The sequence below is a fragment of the Anomalospiza imberbis genome, chromosome 7 (assembly GCF_031753505.1).
Source record: "Anomalospiza imberbis isolate Cuckoo-Finch-1a 21T00152 chromosome 7, ASM3175350v1, whole genome shotgun sequence".
NCBI lineage: Eukaryota > Metazoa > Chordata > Aves > Passeriformes > Viduidae > Anomalospiza > Anomalospiza imberbis.
The window spans coordinates 6,039,860-6,063,792 of NC_089687.1; the positions used below are offsets into that span (position 1 = coordinate 6,039,860).

Below are 23,933 nucleotides of genomic sequence, written 5' to 3' on the forward strand. Positions count from 1 at the left end.
GCTGCTACTTACTGTACTTTTTCTTTCAAAAAACAACCTGGCAAAAATAGCATCATCATCCCATTGTGTCAGCTATTAACCTGAACGACCAAACAATCTCTGCACTACCATCTTTTTCACTGCTTTTTGATCCTTTCCCACTTTTTGTGGTTTATTACACTTTTTTACATTTGGTTTAATACTGATAGGGTTTCCCACTTTTGGGAAAGAAATCTGCCTTCTGTGTGCATACAGCAACTACGTCAGTGAAGACATTACCATAAAAGTGATAAGAAATAATGCTAAGAGCTAGTTCTACTTTAATCCATTTATCCCACTGTGCCTTCCAGTAGTCAAAATAAAGATATGTCCATGGGACCTGGCAAAGAATCAAATTTACATACCACAATAAGACATGAAATAGTTACAACTGCAATTGCTTAAGGATAATTCAGCCTATTATCCCCTTCTGTGTTATGGTGAAGTGTCTGGGCTGTGGGTAAGAGCTGATGCACATTAATAAAAAGTGGATTTTATGTGACTAACAGAAGAATGCTTCACTAATTTTGAAGAGTCACAAAGAATAAAACTACTTTCAAATTAAAAAAAAAAAAAAAAGAAGGCAGTTGTCCAGGGAATTTGGATATTTGTACTGGGACCAAAACAATGCTACTTTTAATAAAGTTGCCATCATTGCAGAGCATATAAACAGCCCCTCTTTAGCCCAAAGCTCCAGACAAACAATGAGCCCAACCTGGCAGTCATTACTTAGGCTTCACGCTCATTAGTTTTTTATCTAAACCATTCTGAGCTGATCAGATTTTCTCAAGTGCTTTTTGGGTAAGGATCTGAGTGCATTTTATCAGGGAATATCCATTAGCTTTGCAAAACAGTTTAATGTTTCTCTAATAGTCAGTATAAACAACATTGCAATACACAGGTTGTCTCTTCTAAAGGAGAGAATATTCCTCTGAAAAATGGCTTTTACCAGCTGATTAGAGAAGAAGTAAGTCCCACAAAGCACCTTTAAACTGAGGAATAAAAGAAGTGTAACTCTTAGGTTGCGCATTGACGATTTAGCAAGCACTTTCATAATCATGGTCTCTCCTATTTCAAACTTGTTATCCAGTCTGGAGCACTCACTTCAGGAATGTCACAGCCATTTAGCAGCGAAGCCCTACCTGGGTGTAGCTAGAATTTAATGTATGAGTGTCTTTATTGAAACCCACCACTCTACCAGATGACTGGGCTGGCTAATGACAGTCTGAGGTAGAAGACCAGAGGTGAAATAAATATGCAGCCAGGACCAGCATTTCAGCTGCAGATAATTTGTCATTTAAGTGTATTTGGGACAGACAGACAGGTGAGACAGAACAGAGACACCTCCACCGACAGTGTCCATTTTGTTCTACTCTGACACCACATATTCCCAAATGAGTCCATCAAGCCTGACCTTTCAACATCCTACAGCCTGGGAATTAAGTGGGAAAAAAATGACAGTGGTATTTTCCAACAGGAAAAAGGTTTTTTTTTTTTCCTAGACTTGCACTACTGAGAACTGAAAGACCTTTTTCAAAACTGTTCATGAGGATCTGTCTTTATTACCTTTGAATTCAAAGTTACCATATCCAAAGGTGAATGCTCCCAGCAAACAGGACAAACTAATGACTGAAAATTCTTCTTAAACTTTTCTACACTCTCTCCTATAAATTTATATATATTTCTATTTGCTTGCTGTATTCAGTACTTGCATCCAGGCCACTAACATGTGCAGTTCATTTTTCCACAGCACCTCTGAGAAAATTTTTCTCATCATTAATTTTCGCAATGACCTGCTGGCCAACATCATACATTCCTATTTATTTTTCATGTGAACAAATATTCACGGATAACATTTAATTACAAGGTGAAAAACATCAATCACTCATTAAACATCTCTGCATTTCCCATGAGGCACTTGCAGTTGAATACTCAAATTTGTGTTTATGGCTGAAGAGTGGCAAGACTGAACGCAGAATCAGTGAATGCATGACCAAATGCTTGACTAAAGGGCAGTACCAGAGGAGGAGGGCAACTTCAGTTTCTGCAAAGCTGTGCAACCAAACCAAAGTGCTCTATTGATTTCTGCACATGTCAACAGGATTTAAGACATCTCAGTATCTTATATGGGTATTTCCTTCTAACTGACTACTGGAAGTTCTTACTGAATTTATGCCATAAACGAGCATTTAGAGGCTAATTAAAACAAGTGCACAGCCTATGTTCAACTTAGCTCATAATTTCTTTTTTTCTCCAGCATCTTCTATGTGTGTATCTGTGGATATACTCATACATACATATTGTAAGTCAAAATTCATACTCAAATACTTCAGTTGTTCTACTGAAAAATCTAAACTCTTCCTAGAACATTACAACTCACGCAGCAGGAAGCAAATACAAGTGTTTGTGTTTCCTGCTGAGAAGCAGCACACTGCAGCTCTGTAAGGCTTCAAATAAAGATGATATGTAGCTACCTCAACTTTCTTCTTACAGACATGTAAATCAGAAGGGACTTATCTGATGACATGTAGATTCACCAGAGTGAAAGGCAAATGAGACTCAGTGAATTAAATTATTGACGAAGTTTATCAAAACCAGGCTGAAATTGTCACAGGACCAGAAGGTAACACTAGGACGGTTTCACTGTGATAATACTGTTGAGCAACACACCACAGACCTCTAGAGAGAGATTTTAATATGAAAACAGTGTTATTGAGCCACTATTTTTTAAAAAAAAGACTTCTCATTTATTGCAGAACAAATGCTGCTAATAAAAATACTAGAATCAGATATTCCCAAAACCAGTCACTGACAGTTTCATTCAGCCACTGAAACAAGGTGCTATTTCAGATTTTTTTTTCTCCTAGGGAAGAGGAATGAAAGAGCTGGTTATGAAAATATATTTGAAGCAAGTGAATATATGACAATTCCAAATTAAAAGTGTTCACCAGCATTCGCAGAACCCTTAGAAAAGACAGGCTGGCATTTTCAGCTCTTGGCTTCAAAAGGGCAACTTGTGCACAGTGAGGGATCCAGCTGGGAAGTCACTGATCATGAGGCTGGAAGATCTGCCAGGGGAAGGAGACTGGAGGTTTTCACTCAGAGAAGTTGGTACTTGCCGGGACCCACATCTCAGTCAGAAATAAAAACTCACAGGCAGCGTGCCCAGAGCTCTCTTGCTGAGGAGATCAGAACAAGCCCTGCAGGGATGAGGGAGAAGAGGTGAAGAAAGCACCCTTAGGGTTTGGAAGGGGCAGAGGAGGAGAGCAGAGGAGGCAGCAAGGGACAGCTGCCACAGCCTGGACAAGGGAGCTGTTCTGAAGTTATTAAAAGAAGTGATGAAAAGTGACAAATGCTGCATGAAGAGATAATCTGCACAGGGGCAGAGCTGCTACACTGCAGTGCAGACCAAAGGCAGCAGGTAACTCCAAACTACAAGAATACATGCTCCAATTCTCATTGATGTCAATGATGGTAATCAAAGTATCAAGGTTGAGATGAACACAAAGCTCAAGGGGAAAAAAAAAAACTCCAGAAATTAAGTAATCTCCATCCAAACTAGTGAATAAACTGGCATACAAAATTTCATGTGGGGTAGCAAGTTTTATAAATCTAACAAGACACAAACAATATCATGCAATCAGAAATAATAAATGTCACATCTATATTTAATAAGGAAAAAAGTTATCAGAGCAACTAAAAGCCCTTTATTCTACACTTAGCAGCAGCAAAGCATTAGAACAATTAATTAGGAAAGAATAATCCAAGCCAGTGAAGTTAAAAGAATTTGGGGGGGAATACCACGTGGATTTAATATAGGTAAGGCACACTGATCTGACATTTTTCTCAGAGAAAAACCCCTCAATTTCCAGAGAAAGGAAATTAAATTGATCTTGGCAGTCTGATTTTTGGGAAAGCTTTAATGTCTTGTCACCTGGGAAGTTTTTAGTTAAATTGAAGATGGGGGATTAGTACAGAAATTTTAAATTGGCCTGAAATGGCTAGAGGTAGGACAGCAACAGCAGCATGAAATGGGGAACGTCAGGCTGGAGGGAAGTTATTAGCATCACTGCTGAGGGAATGCTCTGACAGCCAGCCTTGGATAATATTTCACCAATTATACTGGCACACAAATAGCTATGGCCCTGTTAAAATTTTACTGAAGAGAGAAGCTAAATGACATTTTTATACAAGAGGAGTGGGACAGTGTGGAGCATGATCCACATGGAGCTGGACTGGAACGTGGGAGAGAGGCTGCAGTTCAGGAGAACAGAGCATGGATCACATATCTGCAGACTAAAAACACCCCAAAAATCAGCCTTGGGAAACTACAGGGGAGAATCACAAGATGAAACATTATGTGATGTGGCTGTGAAATAAACCAGACAAAAATGCAATTGAGGAAGGTTTTAGCTTAGAATTTCCCTAGAAGGTGGAATGCAATTACCAGTGCTTTACAGAGCCCTGCTAAGACTCCCTCTGGTGTGGTGTGTACAAATCTGGACACTTTATCTCCCAAATTCACACACAAAGAAATGCAGAAGAAAAACAAAACAATTTTGAGAATGAAGCTTACATTTTGCAAGGAGTGGCTAAAAGGTTTCAAAATGTCTAGAGACAGGAAGCTGCAAGGGATCTCTCTCTTATCATTAGAGAATAGAGATGTTTTTTTTTCCTATAAAGAAAATACCAGACAGCAGAGCTTTTAGCACTAATGGAAACTTCAGCAAAGATGAGACAGAAGAAAATACCCATCCACTCAGCCTGGGAATGATTTTCAACAGGAGAGGATGGGCCAGGCTTTCAGAAGTAATGCAGATCATCTGCCCAATGCCAAGGCAAAACTTAATAATGTTTTCAACTGGAAAATACAGTTGCCTGCAGCTTCTGTGACTGTGGTAAGTGCTGTGTCCTGTGAAAACACCACGAGTGTTTCATGTGTGAGCCTGGAACGGGCAGTGACACCTCTCCTCTCCCTCGGCTGATCACACATTAATTTTCCTGCAAACCTTCAATTACAGAAGTGAACCAATAGACAATTATCCTAATGAAACCTCGAATTAACGGCAAATTAAATTCAAGACCACTGAGAAAGTGATCTTTGATTGCAAGTAGGTAATGAATTGGGTTTTGTCTTTAGCAGCTCTTAAAAGGTTTTCTGGGGTATCAAAGAAAAGATAAATTGGCTTAAGCAATGACTAATGTAAAGCTACTAAGATAAACACTAATTTTTTACAGTTTGTTACAAAATATAATTTTAAAAACCCACACTGAACCAACATATTTGCTCCTAGTAACTGTCTTTACATGAAAAATGCTTTTTTTCCAATCCATGCTGTTTGCAACAGGTTCATTTGTGGAACCAAGCAAGGCCATGTGGAATCATCACAGAAGTGGCCCCGTTTTGGTTTCCATACAAGCCACTAGGATTTTAATCAATCGAATTTAATGGAAATGGGAAAAGGCCTATTAAAGGAAAATTTAAAAATTATTTGAGGGAAGAATTTACCTCCCAGCAAATTAGGAAGGATGGGTTAAGTTCCATGACTTAGTTACCTTTATACACATCAAACATAATAACAAAACCAGTAGCAGTTTCATATAGTAAAACTGAAAAGTGGGAGTTTCCCCTAAACAAAATCTATTTACACATTGCAAGTAATACAATATAAGTAAAAAGAACTGAATATAAACAAGTCTTTTCTCCAAAGCACAATGGAGAGAAATGACTCTAACAGAAGGAATTTAAACTAAAGAAACAGAGAGCACAGACCTCTGACAATAGTTTTATTTTACTTTAAATAGAATTACGTTATCTCAGGTTATTCTGGCTTCACCTGGCTCTGCTGTAATCAATTTCTGGGAAGAGTACTCCTTTCCCTTGGATGCTTGCGATACAATCCTGAGAGCATCTCATATTTGTGTGACTCTGAGACATGCTCCAAACATTTGTTTATTTTCCCATTTGCAACACATGAACCCTTTTTTTAAAAAAAAACAGTGTTCCTCATTTCACCATTTAAATGAAACTCCAACAGTGTTCCAAATACTATTTGTCACATTTCAGGGAAGCATGTGGAGACTGATTGTTTCTTTCATTATTAACTCTATTGATAAACATTAGTTCATGCCAAAAAATTGTCTTTTGGTTGTTTAAATTAAATGTCATCTGTTGCCCATTCTGCAGACTGGATCACAATTCAGCAAAAACATGAAAATTCCTGGTACATGGAATGATTGACTATTCTGTAGGGAGGCCACGTTTTAGGGCTTTACATCTAACTTGGATCCAAGGTCTCACCTTCACTGAATAGACCAGAAAAAGGGAAATATTGTTTAAATTAATACTGCTTCATAAAAAAATGCTGAGCCAATTCCAGGTGTCTTAAAAGTTAATTGGAATTTGCCTTTATTTAATTAAATGATGAGAGTTGGGCCAGACACATTTGGTTGGAACAGCACAGTAGTTAGAAAAACACTGGGTGGAAAACAGGACATAAAGCTGGTGTCTGCATCTGCTGCCACACCAAATGCCAGGGATTTCTGGGAATGTTCCAGGAGTGAGGAGCTGCCATGAAGTGCCAGCACGTCCAGCAGGCACGTGGAGCAGCTGGAGCACACGTCCCACCACCCACCAAGAGCTGATCACTGGTTTGGGCACACATGGGGAGTAAAAATGGAGGTGGAACATGAGCCATGAAGAGCCTGGATCCACACCCAAACTTCTCACAGCTGGTTTTCAAGCCCAGCCTTTTGGTACAGGATGCTGTGGGAAGAACTGCTGCCCGATGCTGCTCTGAATGGAGAGGAAGTAACTCCCTTAACATCATTAGGAACTGAAAGAACAGTGTCTCAATCCTCAGTTTTAAACCAATGCCTGTCAGGCACTGATTATTCTTTGGATTTAATCCTAAATTAATTTTTATACGGGTGTAGAGACATCAGGTTCATAGAATCAGCATCACTAGACTAAAAGAGATCTGCCTAAAATAAATGTTTTACTTCAAAACAAATAAATCTTTTCTTTTTTTAAAAAATAAATCTGTCATCAGAAGGACTTCAGAAATCATCTGTGCTCCCTTACCTTGCCAAGTTCTCAGGTACCCTGATATGCTAAATTATTATGACAGGGTGAAAACACAGAAGTAAGGTTAAAAATATTTATTCTAACTCTAGCTGGGATTAATTTCTGAGGTTAGCATGCAGATATGACCCAAATACAACTTGTACTTTGAATTTGCTATGTGATAAGTAACTAGGCTGAAATGTTGCTGTTTGCATACAACTCCTGTGAGGATTCTTATTATGCAAAAGCCAAGACGTGAGAATGCTGATGAAAATCTGCGAGTCATTTATCAAACACTGACCTGAAATGAATATTAAGAAAAACCTCTTTTATATGCAAATGTTTAATCCAACTGAGTTTAATCATGACTTTCATTTCTCAGGCCCAATGAGTTGTGTATGTTCTGATACAATCTTACACATCTCACTCTCAAAAAAGCCAGTTGTTTTGTCAGTGGTTACTCTGGGAACGTGCAGAATAGAAAATTAATATTTTCTCACAGTTTTACTCACCTGTGAGACTCTCCATAAAGCCTGTTTTGTCTGCCCACCTGCTGATCACTGGAGTAGTATCTGCTTTGAACACACCAAGTACTTCCATTTTCTCAACAAGATAAACTCAAAGCATGACTGATTTCTCCAATGGATTTTCTAGTGAATATCTGTTGTTACTCCAGTTGCTGAAGTACTCACTGGTTTGTGTTCCAACAAACACAGATCTGTTTATTTATTGCCAAACTTCAAAACCAAGCTACAAACTGGGGAAAAGCAACATTAAAAAAACAATTGGTGCCCACAGAATCTGAAATGCTGGCTACGAAGTGGCAGAAAGAAAAACCTATGTTCCACATGGCCACTTGAGAGTACACAGAACTGAAATTAAAGAAACAGACTGGCTTTATTTTAAGAAATGTTGAAAATCTGCACGTTGTTAAAGAGCCGTATGATGGACATAGTGACCACTAGGCATTCCCTTTAAAATCAAAACCAGCCGAGGGAACTCAGGAATGTCCAACCACTGCAGCTGTGTGACCTGGGAGCACCAACTGAGGAGCAAAGATCTTCTAATACTGAAGGAAAAACATGAGCTCCATGTATTAAATAGAACACTGCATAAAAGCATCATCAAACAGACACTAATTCTTTTCACCAGTTAAATATATATACAATAAGATATTACAAAAGTAGCATATGACTAGAACTTCATTCCTTTTCAAAGTCTTGCTTAGAAGAGGCTGCTAAACCTTTTCCACCTTATTCTTTTTGCTCAGAATCTCTGGAACAAGAATGAAGTATCTTTATGCCTGGTAGTTAATTAGAAAGTTCATGAACCTCATAATGTCACTTTGAGAAGGAAAAATTCTCACTTTTCCTTAGTGAAGTAATAATTTAAAATTCAAAGTAATAATTTAAATCTAACTTACAAGAGCATAAAGGACATTTAAACTTAACAGATATTGAAATTTGAGTGGAGACTGACCAGCAAAGCTGACAGATATTATTTGGTTTGGCATTTCCAATGGCCAAAGTTCATGCTAACTTATATTTGTCCAGTTCTCAAAGTCCTACAGAATAGCCTGGATAAAAATCTTCCTGGCTACCCAAAAAACGTCTACAGTTTTTATCTAATGTGATATACAACATTTTCTACCTGATTTTATAGCAAACCACTTTAATGGTTTTTATTAATGATTCTAAAATATTATTTCAAAGAAAAGGGTCTTAAAAAAAAACAAATTGAGGAACGAATTTTTTGTTTAAGAAACAATGAAGCCCATTCAGCACCACCACTGTAATTACATAAGAAGTTATGTAGGAAAAAACTTAAAAGTAAGGTTAAGAGCAGCTGAGTGTTTGGTAACACCTCACAAGGAGGAGAGGGGGGCTCCTGGAAGAACCCCACTGGTCTCAGACAGCACTGACAGCTGGGACTCAGGGAAGGCTCTTCCCATCCATGCCACCATAGTGATGACAAACGAAACCAGAGCCAAGCTGAGCTAGCCAACAGAGGGCGGCTGCCTCACAGCTAAAGGGAACCCTTACTGCTGCCAAAACCTGTGCCAGAAGTGAAATCCAAGCTGACCTCAAAACCTTCTACCTGAAAGCTACAATGCCAGGATGGACAAAGCTTTGCTAGAGAAACTAGCATGTCTTTTCAAATAATAAAGGTCTTTGAGAAAGAGGGAGACAAACCTACTGAAGTTTAAAGCAGATGAGTGCTCTCTCTCAAGCCAGCCACCCTGCTATCAGTACAAAAATTTAATTTTTTATAGTATTTTCATTCTTCAATAGAAATTCATGAAGAGTCTGTTTTTAAATTGTATGCTGGTTATAACTCTAATTACAGAAAAACCACAGCAGCAATCTACCAACAACAACAACAAAAAAAAAATCCCACAACAACCAAACTAAAACAAAACACTAAAACTTTTGTTTTGACAACAACATGTGGCCCAGCACTAGAACCAAATTAATCCTCCATTAAAATCTACATAACCATTTTAAGCCTGCTTTTTAAATTATTAATGTGTGGTTAACATCTGTTCATTGTGAAATCACACATGAGTCTCATCCCTTTTAAAATTAATCTGTAACTCTAAAAAACACGTAGACTCCATTTGCCATCAAACTGTAATTGATGCTGGAGAAACTTTATTAAGTGCACTAATATTTAATTATCTTTGGCTCTGAGTTTGAACTCCAAAGTCAATCTGGCACCACTATGGCACCACACCTATTAGTGAATCCTAGGGCTCACAAAATGCTCCCTTCATAAAAGGATGCAAGTTTCCTGGTTAAGTTACAATATGGGAAACAGCTGACTCAAAAATAATATAAATTATAGACAGATTAAAAGCCTTCATAACTTTTAATTAAGCAATAAATCACAACAAACTGCACAGGACTGCTGATTTATGCAATCCTCCACTGAGAAGCAGTAAATAAAATTAGAATGGACAGAATATACATCTTATTGGAGGAGAAGAATCTGTCCTTTGGCATTTCATTCATACATAAAAATCTGCTCACCTTTGTTTTTTCTAGTAGTGGCTATAGTCTGCAACACACGTATTTATAACTCAAAAATGTGTCATGATGTACAGATAACAAGGAAGGATTAGATGAATTTGTGCAAACTCGTATTCACAACTCTCTTCCTGGTAGCCCTGCTAAAACAAGGAGTTCAGGAGGCAAGGAGAGCCCCAGACTGCTGTACAGGGGACATGCCTCGATTTTTTCCTTTCCCTCCCCAAACCCACCTGAATGTGACTGAAGCATATTTTGACTTTGGTCAAAGAGCCCTTGCAAACAGGAGCCCTGACACAGGAGCTGTATTTGACAACCACTCAGGGAGCTGTAATTGGGCCTTGAAATCTGAAATCTCTGAGTGGTTTATATTCCAGCCAGCAATCTGGTACTGCTGATGATCTTGATGCTGTCACTTAAAGAAGATGCAAAATTCATGTACTCAGCTTGCGGTTCAAGTGCACACATTTAGCCGATGGCAAACCCAGCACAATCCTTCCAGGCATGTGGGGGGACATCAAGAGGAGGACAGAAGGTCATCTGCACTTCTATTCTGCTGTCTTGGAGGAAGAAACCAATTATACAACATAAAAAGAAAATGAAGTCCATTTCTCAATCTATCAATCAGCTACAGAGCATAAAACAAAGCAAACCCAACAAACCATTTGGTTATAATTTCTGAGCAATGGTCACAAGAAATGTCTGCAGCAGAAAAAATATTAACACTTGTTAAGTATTAATCAATGAGAACTGCTCTAGACAGAGCAACAGAGACAGAAAAATATTAAATACTTTAAAAGAGGCAAAACCAAGGTTATTTTAATGACCATCATGCAAGAGGCACCTGAAAGTTCCTGGCTGCTCAGGAGCTCTGACAGATGAATTCACACAGCATACATCTTCATGTCCCTTCTCCCTCTCTGAGCAGTAACTTCATTTCCAATTATTCTCTCTTATTCATAAAGGAGAGACAGAAAAATAGAAATGTTCTGCTCTGAATGCTCAGGGTATATTATATTCACAGCATGCAGGTGAGTCAGACCATGTTTAACAAACTCCTGTTCCTCCCAGGAATAAAGCCATCCACTGGAATGGGGTCAGCTTTAAACGGGGGACACACAGATTTTGCTAGATATTTATGAGAAAATTCAGTCCTTCTGAAGACATTGCTGCCCACTAACAAAATGAAAGAAGCGACCAAAATCTTCATTAACAGCCAACAGCCTCACACTGGTTTCTGGTGGTAACAGATGCTAAATCAGGCCCACACCAGCACCTCATTTACCAGCTCAGCTCCACCTTTGTTCCTGCTGGATGCTCTGCGCCGTGATTCAGATTTACACAGCAGCTCCCTACACTGGACAGATCCAGGCTGCCTCCTGCTCAACACACTCCTATCCAACATCTTGTTGCATTCACACTTCAAAAAATTTTGAGGTTTTTATGTGGCAGGTTCTTAGAACTATAAATTACTCTCATGAATTTCATGACTTGGTGCAGATTCTTTAACAAAAGAAATTTCCACATTTGCGTCTTGTGTTATAGCAAATAATTTTTTGCAATCAACAAGATCATATTTTGGAAATTAATTTTTAAAAGGAGTTATGAAAGCGAGCAAAAAAAAAAAAAAGGAAAACATGTCAAAATCTTCATTTGACTTGCCAAAAGTGTAATTTAGTCTCTCTGAAGACTAAATCATGTGTGATAAAATGCAAGATGACAAATAACCTTCTCACATCTTTTACCATATGAAAAGGTGAAGATGTACCAACATTTTTTGTTCTGAATAGTCTTGGGTTTGTTCTAATTAGAACAGAAGCAAGGCCCTCACTTTAACTGCTATGCAGCATCTCCCCTTCCTTAAGGATTGCAAACAAACTGAGAACAAATCACAAAACTTTGTAGAAAAGAAATAAAACAACTTCCTAAAAAGAGGAAAGAGAGAGAGAAAAAAAAAACCAAACCAAGATTAAAACTGCTGCCAAGGAATAACCAAGGCATCAATCCTTCCTGTTCTCCTGCTCCTAAGACAAAAACAAGCAAGAGTAAGTTCAGTCTCAGTGTTAGATGCTGTCACGCTGATTTATGGCACACACGGTTTGCAGGTCCTCCAACATGACATATTGTCCACCAGAGATTCAGCACAAACCACACTCCTTTCCTTAAAAAAAAAAAGTATTGCCTAAACCAATTGAACTTCAGTTCCTTAGGTGAAATGCTAATATTTTCTTCACTGGGCCACCCAGCTTTCTATGGCTGATTTCCAATTTAATTCCGTCTCCTCTGCAAGAAATCATCAGGACAGAGCACTTTAGGTATAATTCCTGCCTTTTCCTATACTTTGCAAAATGCTATCACAATTAAACAATAAATATTCCTTTCAACAACAAACATAGGAGGGAGCTCTCTTTGAATCAGAAATAATTATGTTCCATTCCTAGTTCCAGAGATGCAAACACATAAATTTCATTTAAACAAAAAGTTCATGCTTTGGTATATATCTCATTAAAAACTTGGTAGGGGCTGTAGTAGGCAGAAAAAATGTAGTTTAATTAATTAGCACAAGGCTTCTAACTTTTATGGATTTGAAAGTAATGCCAGAAAGGAGATTGACACTGTAACACATTTAACTTCACGAAGTGCAAATATTCTCTCACAACTACAGAAAGCAGCATTACACCATACATCAAGTTGATTTTTTATTAAAGAGAAGTTTAAAGAAGCTATCTAGGAAAAAAAAAAAGCCAAGGAAAAAGTACTTTTGAGGGAGTTGTTAAACAGCTCCATTCCTGAAGCTAAAGCTTTTTATGAGTGGCAATTGTGAAAATATGTTTATATGACTCTTTACTCAACAGGAAACCTGCAGGAGGAATGAAAATCAAGTGTGGATAGCTATTGAAGCTGAATATAAAATTAATACATGCTGAGAATTAGAGTAGACACTACAGGGTTATGCTCCTGGAGGAGAACATGGGAACTGGTTTGATTTCCCAAGGAAGTGAAGCAACACCCACCCACATGGAAACTCACTTCAGGCAGGTGAGATACTGCTCAGGCTGCTCAGATTTGGCTCCTACTTCTGCTCATTTAACAAACTAAATTGCAGTTTAGTACCAAAACTTCCAGTCACAGCAAGAAAAGTGTAAAGGGAAACAGGAGGTTCTTGCTATTTTTTGACACTGAAAATTCTGCCACATTAGTGCAGCAGGCAAAAAAACTTGTCATTTTTATGATACTGTAAAACTGCACTAGAATCAGAGGACAGATGTGGTTTATGCTGTAATTCCTCCCTTTAAGGCAGAATGGGAGGAAATCAGATCTTCTGAAGGTAAAACTGAGATTAAGAATAGGATCTTTTTTTTTCCAGAAGTTAGGCTGCACTTAAAGTACATGAGTGCTGATAGAGCCAGATAAAAATGTAAGACAGATGATTTCCTGCATGGCACAGGAAGGGATCTGACACAGCTGATGGACTGACACCGGCTCAGGAATGAACTAGTGGCACCTGAAATCCAGAGAGGAAGGGATTCTGAGTGCCTCAAAAAGTTCAGTGACTTTTCTGAAAATTAGAAATCTGTATTACAAAAGAAGTGATTTCAGCAGGAGCCATTTACAGTTAATACATTATTAATGATATTCTTGAAGGCCAATTCCTAATGCTGGAAGGAGAAGGTTACACATGCAACTCACCAGCCAGGGACTAGATGGGAGCTAATTCAGTGACAGCAATGAAAGATGCTGGGTTCAAACTTAACTTTCAATACAAGAGTCTAAAAGTTTTGAAAATGCTGAAAATAACTGTTTTCTCTGAAGTGCAAGTGGACTTAAAGCAGCCACTTTCTATGAAAAAACTCCAGCAATTCATACATCTTCACACCTGAGAGATCTAGTCTGTAAGCTCACCACCACCCTCTTTTTTCCTTTCCTTAAACTCCTCTATGCAATTTCAGGAGCAGTACTTGCAATTCTAATGTGCAAAGTGTCTGTATTTCTCATATTCTGCAGTGAACACCAGAAAATGTCATTAAGAATAAAATATTCATTTTAATGAAAGCAGTAAGTTTACATTCTAAATACACTACATTTTTCTCCTGCTATGCCTGCCATTACAAATACTCCCAATCCTTTAAAAACGTTTGCTTAAATATATACAGCATAAATAGAGGGGATAAACTACTTGCTATGATATTTGTCCTTTAGCAGTATTGGCTGAGGGAGAGAGGGGGAGGAAGGAGAAGGAGGGAAAACCTTGACAAGAATATGTATAAGAGCAATCAATAAAAAAATAATCCTTGGAATTCATGAGTCTCGAAAATAAAATGCATTTTCTCACAGTAATCCTAAAAACCTATAAAAGAATATTCAAGCGATAAACCCCCCTTAACTCATATTTAACCTTTCATCATGTAGAACTACATATTAAATAGCAACTGCATGCTGTGCAAGTGCATTCAGAGAAGAGCAGGGATGGAAAAATGTAAATGCTACACCTCTTTTAACATGCACGGCACCGCCAAGAACATCTGCCAGCTGACCCCCTGATCCAATCAGCTGTTCAGAAGCAATCACATCCTCAGATCAGAGCTGCACAGCCCCTACATGCAAAGCCCATTTTCTTTAAGAGATGGAGCAAAATGTAGCTAGCCAGCTCTTCAACCATTTTCAAACAGAAGTAAAAGGCAAAATTAATTCTGCATATTACATGGAGCTGCGTTAAAATACTGTCATCTCTTCCCCCAGATATTGTAATTTATCCTTTAATTTCACAGGCCAGCAACAGACAGAGTTTAAGGCTGAAGGGACTATATAAAATCAAGTGACTTTATCAGAATACCATGAGCATTCAGCCCATGCAAATGTTTGGCACCTCTATTAGAAAACAGCCTGGAATAAAATCTTGAAGGGCTCAACCTCGTCCATCGCCTACAATGAGAGGAATAAATACAAAAAAAGCTGAATTAATTCTCCTAACTCTGAGTTTACTTCTCACATCTCTTGAAAAAAGAGTGGGCTGCTTGAGAGGCTCTACAAGCAGGTGAACACATCCAAAAGAATGGTTTCAAGATACACCAGAAGAGTTAAACTCTCTGTGGAATAAGGAGCACAAACCCCATGGAATATCATGCAGTAATGGGACCACTATTGCCATTATTTCTGTATGAAATGTATAATAATAATATAATACATTATTAATTATTTATATTATTATTACATTATATAATAATATATTTATTATTATTATTATATAGTAATACCTTATTTCTGTATAAAATCAAATTTCTGCTAAAATATTCTATCCTTAATAAACAAGCTGCACTACAGTGACTGGACAAACTCTTGGGGGACAGTCTTTTACAACACAGTTTATGTGACTGAAATAGCTACTTATATTCACAAAATAAATTTTTTGATCATGCAAATTGTACCTCTGTCTAAAGCAGTGGCTTTACTGAGTATCTGTATTGGCAGAGTTCCAGACATGGTGGGAAATGGTAAGAAAGAATTGCTAAAATAGTGTTTCAAGTAACACTATAGTTAGATTTATGTCAAATATCTGAAGAAAAGGATATAAAGGGGTCTGCCAAAAAGCCTAGCAGCACCCTGCACAACAAGAGGGTGAAAAGATTATCTGCTTTAAGAAAAAAACACAAAGTGACTGAGGGATTTAATTATAAGACAGTGGAAAAATGGAGAGTTTTCCAAAGCAATTGATTAAGCAATAGCAAGAACCAACTTCAGAAGCCATAATCAAAACAAAAATAATTAAAGATACTGGAGAAAATCAAATGGAAATCATAAGAGAAATCTACTAGCACCTGGAGGAAGTAATTATTTGTTCTAAGTTATCTAAAATCTTATCAATTGCATAAAACACAACACAGTAGCCACTGGAAAGTAAAACTCAGCACAATGGTGCTATACTGCTTTACTGCTTTACAGTTTTCCCCTATCTGATACCAAACAAAAGCCAACATTTAGTGCAGGTATTTAATCCAGATTGTACAAAATAATTAGGATGTCACATTTTTATATATAATGAATTTGTAGAACTTTGCTCTAGGATTTAAAAGCTGCCCAGACCAGAGGGAACAGCAGCAATCTGCCTGACAGTGGATTAATGGTATGTGTCCAGCTTAGCTCAGCAGCAGTGCCATCAGCTCATTTACTTCACCATCTGGGCAGGCAACTTGTGCATCCTGCAACGTGCCCAGGGACCTCAGTGTGTTAAATCTGGGCTGGAAGTCCAAGCCCAGTGAATGCAGAGCAAAACTCCTTCTGAAGCTCACAAAGTATTGAGAAGCATTCAGGAAGGCAAAACATTTGCATTTGGGTGCATGTCTAAGTGTACATATATATCCACTTTTCTTATTAGCACAACCATCTCTTCTTACCCCAAAAGTTCTGAAATACACAGAATTGCACTCAATCCTTTAAATCTGAATCAGAAGATAAACCATTTGTGTGCCAAATCAGTTAGAAATAGCTCCTGTTAATCCTAAAAAAAAAACTCACAAGGAAAGAAACAAAAACTCCAAAAAGCAACCAACCAAAAAAACACCTTGAAAAACAAGAAGCTGCAAACGTAAAGAAACACAATTCTATGTTATTTCTACTACAGCCTGCAACAGAAAATCTTTAATGAATTCAGTGGGTTTTAGATCATGACATGTGCTCCTGGTAAGTGGCAAAAAGCACCAACCACATTTATATTAATACCAGCCGTGGCACTTTGCAAGCACTGTGCACCAATAAACTGTACAGAGACATAACTTCCAAGTTTGAACAATTTCTTTCCTTTAATATCCTCTGAAAGGCTTTTGAAACTGGCAATTCTAATGTGTGTGGGAATAAGCAACACATGATGGCAATAAGTTTGCTATTAATGGAAGGAGTCTGCTGTGTCTATGGGTAACAAACCCCAGTATCTTTTCATTACAAAGGAGCTTATTGTTACCTTATCACTTACTGTGGGATTTCACGTTGCCTCTCTGGTGATCTGTCTGATCTATTAAGAAAAGCACTGAGCTATGGACAACATACACTTTATAGCAGTTTTATATATCTGTAGTCCCTGCTGCTTCTGTTAGCTTACTTCCCATGAATTTCAAATAGAAATAAGGAAAAAGAAGAAGGAAAAAAATCCAAGGAGTATTTACCAAGTTTCTCACAGGTAAATAAAATTAACTGTGAGGAAAATGAGGCAAGTTCATAATCAGGAGCTGGAAGTGGTGCTGCATTCCAGGACATGACTGCTGCAGCAATAGTTATGCAGAAAAACAACTGAATCCACCAGCTCCAGCACCCACCAAAAAAATCTTCATATGATACCACTGAAATACTTCTACATGTCACATATTTTATACATATAAAATGTATATGTACATATAAAATGAATATGTATGATATACATATTCATATTCCTCATAACATATATATGAAGTTCCTTCAGCATGACTGTTTCTGTCCTATTAATTAATTTTCATGGCTGAATTTGAAATATAGGGCAGACAAAACTAAATAGTACTTCATGAGTGTTAATTAGTGCTAGAGAATTAATCAGCAAATGTAGGAAATCACGATGCACTTTGCAGAAATGCATACAGCATTAAGTAGCATTTAAATAGATGGTGATCTTCCTTTAAGAATAGTAATTTAAAGATTATTTTCCTCTGATGGGATACTTCAATATTGAATATACAGCGATTAATGTTCAAGGGAACCTGGGCTGTGTTGAAGTAAAATGTTGCTAAAAATAGCAATTTTTATTTAACAAACGTTTCTACAGCAACCAGAGTCTCAGAAAGAATGAAAAAGTTTTTAACCTATCCATGACATCTGAGTTCTCTGATGTCTACACGCTGTCCAGGTGGGATTATTACCCCAGGGCTTCCTGTGCTCTGGGAGATAACAATTTATTCATATAAGAAATAGGACGTTTCAGGTCAAATTCTGCTGATATGTGAGCATTTCTCCCTCAGTCCTCAAGAAGGTCAAGGATTGCCTCCAAAACGTGACCCAAGGTGTGGTGCCAGAGATAACTCCTATCTTTACCTTCTTCAGCAGCACAGTAACTTTGGATCCCGACTCAAAACACAGCACAGAGGTTTCTGCCGGCTATTGGAACGTGGCTCACCTGATTCCTGAGGTCCAGCTTGGGGCAGGGACGACCTCCATTGTAGGGCTTTTCCTTGAGCCACTTGGATCGGACTCTCACCCCCGGTCCACAGGAAGAGCTGCAAGGAGACCAACTGGACCAATCGCTTAATTTGCAATCAAACGGACACGGGACCGTGCAAGGCTCTTCAATGTAACCTAAACCAAAGATTTAAGACAGGTTTTAATCACCGCAACCCACAAACTCCCATCCTCTGATGTGACCTGTGCAACCAACACAAAACAAGAACTTCTTAAGGAGAAGGCATTTGGCAGACTGACAACACCATCCAACATGAGGTTATGGCATTATTTGTGAAGAACAGCAGTGACTAAAATTAATTTCTACTTGGTTTACTCCAAAGATAAAAAGGAATGATGATAAAGGACACATGCTGGCAAAAGTACCTGTTGTGAAGCTGGTGGTCACCAACATGAGGTAATTACCTTCCTTATTAGACTGTGGCCATGACAAATTCTGGAGAATTAAGTATACAGCCCAGTTGTGCACTCCTTCTGCATGACACTGGCCATCTCCAGAGTTGGCACAGGCAGGAGAAAGATACAGGCTCTCTCCACAGCAGAGAGAACCACAGGATGGGGGAGGCAACAGAGCTCTTCTCTTGGCAGCTCCCATCAGATGTGTGAGGGACCTGCCTGCCAGCTGGAGCAGTGTGGGATTTATTCTTGGGAGAAGCAGATGAAGCCTGCTTCCCACACCTCACAAGTTCTCTTTACACCTCTTTCCAAATGCTTTGCTTTTTCTGGGTTTCAAAAATTGCATTTTAAAGCTTTACTTTTACCTTAAGCTGGTTTGACATGAAAGCTCTCATAAGATCATAATCTCTTAAAATCACAACACCAGACATCTGCAGGACCAGCACCTCATGAATTAAAACCCAACAGGTTCCTCCACAAAGGCACAACCCCACAGCTGTTATAGGAGCTGGCATATGGGAAGAGAGACTTTGCAGAGCTCAGCAGTGGCTGTGGAGGTCTTGGTGTGCAGAACAGCAGTAGAGGGTGGCCAAACCCTGGGGGTCTCCAGGGAATTAGTGGCACCAGACCTGGGTTGGCAGTGTGGAATAATTCCTGCACCTTCCTACTTACCATGCTGCATTCATTCTCTCCCGGTTCCTATTATCTGCTTGTCATGTCTGTATGTATTATTTTAATTTAAACAAAAAAGAGATTTCATGTTAGATCATGAAAGCCAGTGGCTGCTCAGATCAGCCTTTATTAGAGAAAGCTTCATCCCTCTGACAGCTCTGGCAATGATGGTTATGGAAATAACTGAACTTCATCCCTACCACTGTTCTGATGTTTCTCATTTTTATGTCCTTGATTTCTGTTTGGTTTTCATCATGCAAACACTCCCTCTTGATTCCTCACCTACAGAATACCAAATTAACTCATTTCGTGACTCTTTTAGGAAGGGTTTCCCCCATCTACCCAGGTGACAGTCACTGCAGCACGGAGGGAAAAAACACCCAAACAACAAAACTCAACCTAGAAGCAGCTACTGTCCAAAACCCCCAGACAACAGCCCCAGGCAACCATGAAACCCCGAGGCTGAGGCACGGAGAGTATTCTGATTCAAAGCTGGAATTACCAGCCCAAGCCTGCTGCTCACTCTGAACCAGAACTGTATTACAGCCTGAGCATCACCCACAGCAGCTGCCTCCCTCCTGCTCTTCACACTGAAGTCAGTATCAAGAAAGATTTCAGGCTTATTTAGGCATCCATCCGCTGGAAAAGATCTTCCTTCTAGAGCTACAAGAAATACTGATGTTGCTTTTGTAAACAGTGCCTTAAAAAACAGCAGCAGCAACAGCTCCTTCAGCTCAGTGCTGCTCTATTTCTGCTCTCCTGATTCCCTGTGATGGTGCTGCTCCTGTTTCTTTACGGCGGCCACCCCGCAGCCTGACAGCTGCAATCATTCCCCACCTAACTCACGCTGTAACTCTTCCCCAGCACTGCAGACCTGAGCCCATACAGAGTGCTCTGGTTTTCTTTGCTGCCTCTGATCTCTCTCTGTTGTGGTGCCTCTTCATTTGCAGCTCCAAAGCCACTGGAATTTGGCATCTTAATTATTTCTGACTGAACCCATTCCAGTGATATTGGAATGTCTAAGATATTTCAACTTTGTATGCTCACCTCAGTGAGATGACATCCATGCACACACATATACAAATATTTCTAAAACAGACTCACTTTTTCCCCCCAAATAAAACTCTTAAATATCCCACTGATATTCTGTTCCATCTGCTTAGGTTGCCACTCAAAGCAATTCATAATACATTATGATAAGTAAAAGAAATTTTCTCGTGATAGATTTATGAGAAGCATTTCTTAGGCAGTTCTCCAAAGAGTTCTGTTCCACCATCACATGAAATATCATCTTTCCTTGGGCTGTGTGACAGCCTGGGTAATTAACTCTCAAAAGAAACAAAGAAAGTGCCTTGTTTCAAAGTAGGATTAGTCAGAGGGGTTATCAACTTATCAGAGAAGGTAAAATGGGCTAAGTCTTTAGGCAGCTCAAGATCTACATCTATAATAAAAAGAAATAGAAGAGAAAAAAAGAAATAGATTACCAAAAAAATAAGGAGGATGAAGGAAAAGTTACAATAAACAATCTTTCTTACATACAAGAAAGCTGATTTTACAACGAACATGGTTCAATGATGGCACAGGTTGCCCAGAGAACCTGTGGATGCCCCATCCATGGAAGTGTTCAATGCCAGGTTGGATGGGGCTTGGAGCAACCTGGGATAGCTCACTGGGTTCACATGGTGACCTTTAAAAGGTCCCTTCCAACACAGACTGTTCTGTGAAGACTGAAGAACCTGCTGTATCCCATCCCCAGGAAGTGCTGTGGGTTATCCCTCAGTGAACCACAGAAATTCCAAAGACATCCCATTGCTAAGAGGCTGCTCATTCCTTTTTGAGTTTCCTCACCTGTATTTCTTAATTACATCAAATATAATCAAATACTAGCCAGCTACAGAGCACTACACTTCCATATTGTTCAGAGGAAGCCGATTCTCCATACTGAGCAATGCTACAAAATCAAGATGGGAACATAACTTTCCTTCAAGCTCTCCTCACAGACTGCCATTACTCTTCTACCAACCACTTGGGGTTAATCCTACACTAAGGTATTTATTCATAGAGCAAATATTTCATTCAACCAAAATTTTCCTCCAGAAATGTTCCTGTGATGTGCCCTCTCTGCCCGGACAGAGAATGCCTTTATGGCTATCTTTTTATGATGAGTAGTAAATAACATTGTACTCAGCTCATCCATTGCCTGTGAGATCAGGATATTTTTTTTTCTGTAGGAGCCAAGCAATAACTAGCTGTTGTCAGGGGACTAAAAAGACCCACAATAATCCTAGTTTTGGCATGCCTAGAAAACTTGTAGCTTTGGCATGATGCACAATACTAAACAAACAAAAACCCCAAGGCCAATGTGCTATTAAAATCCATTAATAAAGAACTCTACATTCAAGCCACTATCAAGAGATATATCCTTACCATAACAAAACATGAATAAAGTAAATAACATTTCTGAGCTACTGTTGCTCAGCTTGGGAGACCAACTCAAGGCTGAGTTTACACAGCTGATTTTGTCAGTGTCATCCTTACATTTCCCCCTCATCCATCACATCCCTCATTTTTCTCCTCTCTGTAAAACCTGGTACCAAATAATTGTTATGTTTCCAAAACCTTCCACAGAAAAAGATGTTCTCTACTTCCCAGCCATGTTCAGCCTGCTTTCCATGTATTCTTAGATTATTTCTTGAAGCTTCCTTTAACCTCCTTTTAAAAATTATTATTACTATTATTATTCCTCAAAATCTCAAACACTGTTAAAATAAAGCTCATTTAATTCAGAGAGAGCAGATGAGAGCCTTTGTTCTACCTGGGCCAACAGCAGACTCCTGAACACCACAGAGCTGGAGCTGCACACACACATGTCACACCAGGTTATTTAAGTTATTTAAGTGGGCACTTTGAAACATGCTTCTGGGAATTGGCAGGAAAAATTGATCTGGATGACCAAATAAGCCTTTTCTACATTTAAGTGCTATTGTTTTTCTACTGAGACACTGTCAGTGTACTGGGATGAACAAATGCATTTACCTAGGCTGCACAGCTCATTTTACTACAATTTATTCATTAATAACAGTGTGCTTGTTGCTCAACAAGCCACAGATGGAGTCTATAAAGTGTCCCTAACAAACAAAGCACCCACAGATCACACAGGATGTCCTGGGAAGGCTCAGACTCACAATGCAGCAGCCCTGACTCACCTCAATTCTCCTGTGCAGCCCAGAGACAAAGCAACAGCAGGTAGATAAAGTGAGGACCATGGTCTGGTGGCTGTCATGGAATCATAGAAGGTTTGGGTTGGAAGGGACCTCAAAGTTCACCTTATTCCACGCCCCTGCTGTGGGCAGGAACATCTTCCACTATCCCAGGTTGCTCCAAGCCCTGTCCAACTTGATCTTGGATGCTTCCAGGGATGGGGCAGCCACAGCTTCTCTGGGCCTCCTGTGCCAGTGTCAGAGAGGCACAAATAGATGGTGCAAAAACTCTTATTGTCCCATTTTTGCTGTGCCACCCAGCAGAGCCAAGGCAAGAGGAGGCAGCTGGGTGATGGGCTGGGGGAGTTGTGCTGGGAGAAGAAGGACATCCATGGATTTACAAGCTAACATCAGGGACACTTCCAAAGGATAAATTTTCTGTGGGTGCAAGGTCTGCACACAGCGTTAAACAACAGTGCCAGCAGCATTCCAGGAGGCTGGTTAAAAGTGATGTGAAAATAAACATTTCTCCAGCAGCTTTGGAAACAGATGCACCTCTAATTGAATTGGCTTTAAACTCATTTGTATCCTCTCTAACATATTTCATGGTTTCAATTAACAAACTTCTAGCAGTTCTACCCTTGTTAGTAAACCTTGAGGTGCTTCATAAAACTCAAGGTCATTACTGTGAGAGGGACAATTCTGTGCATCACCACAGCTGCCACTGGTAATAACACTGCTGATTTCCCTTGGAGTCTGTGGGACAGGAGGGATTACCCTTTAACAAACTAGGGAGCAGCAGAGTGGACAGTGACACAGGAGAAATGTTTCTAATTACACAGACCAAAAGTAGAGGGGGAAAAAAAATTGATTCATTCTGCAATTAATATTCACATTCACTTGATTACTGACTGTGAAATTTCACAAAACAACACCAGTAAATCTAATAGCTAAAGACTTTATAAAGGAGACCTGGTGGACCACAGCATTTGGTGGGCCAAATTCTGCTCAGCTGAAGCTCGGGGATCTCCTGCAAGACAAATCTCTGCTTTACCTCAGGTTAAAACTCAGCATGGAGTACAGAGTGCAGCTCAGAGACTTAACCCACCAGCTGATCATAGTTCTATGGCTGAGGCTTTCCCAGTGTGCCAAGAATAAGGCAGCCACTGGCCACGGGCCACATGGCACAAACAAAAGCTCCAGAAGCTTGTGAGCTGCAAGAGGAGCACCTCGTCGTCCTAAATAATCCCCGCTCAAAATCTAAATCCTGCTTCAAGGGAGAAAATTATTAACTGAAGGGAACTAAGCATAGGAAGTCTGGGAGACTTAAGTTGCTAAAAACTTGAGTTGCAGCTGAAA

General features: G+C 39.2%; 1 protein-coding gene across 5 annotated transcripts in view; it reads right to left on the reverse strand.

Moving 5' to 3' along the window:
• THSD7B (thrombospondin type 1 domain containing 7B) overlaps nucleotides 1-23,933 on the reverse strand; it is a 378,906-nt gene that overhangs the window by 57,974 nt on the left and 296,999 nt on the right. For all 5 annotated transcript variants that reach the window (XM_068195171.1, XM_068195173.1, XM_068195169.1 and 2 more), the window contains exon 16: nucleotides 18,245-18,423. In XM_068195171.1, the coding sequence (XP_068051272.1) occupies nucleotides 18,245-18,423 (179 nt within the window). The remainder of the gene's footprint in view (nucleotides 1-18,244; nucleotides 18,424-23,933) is intronic.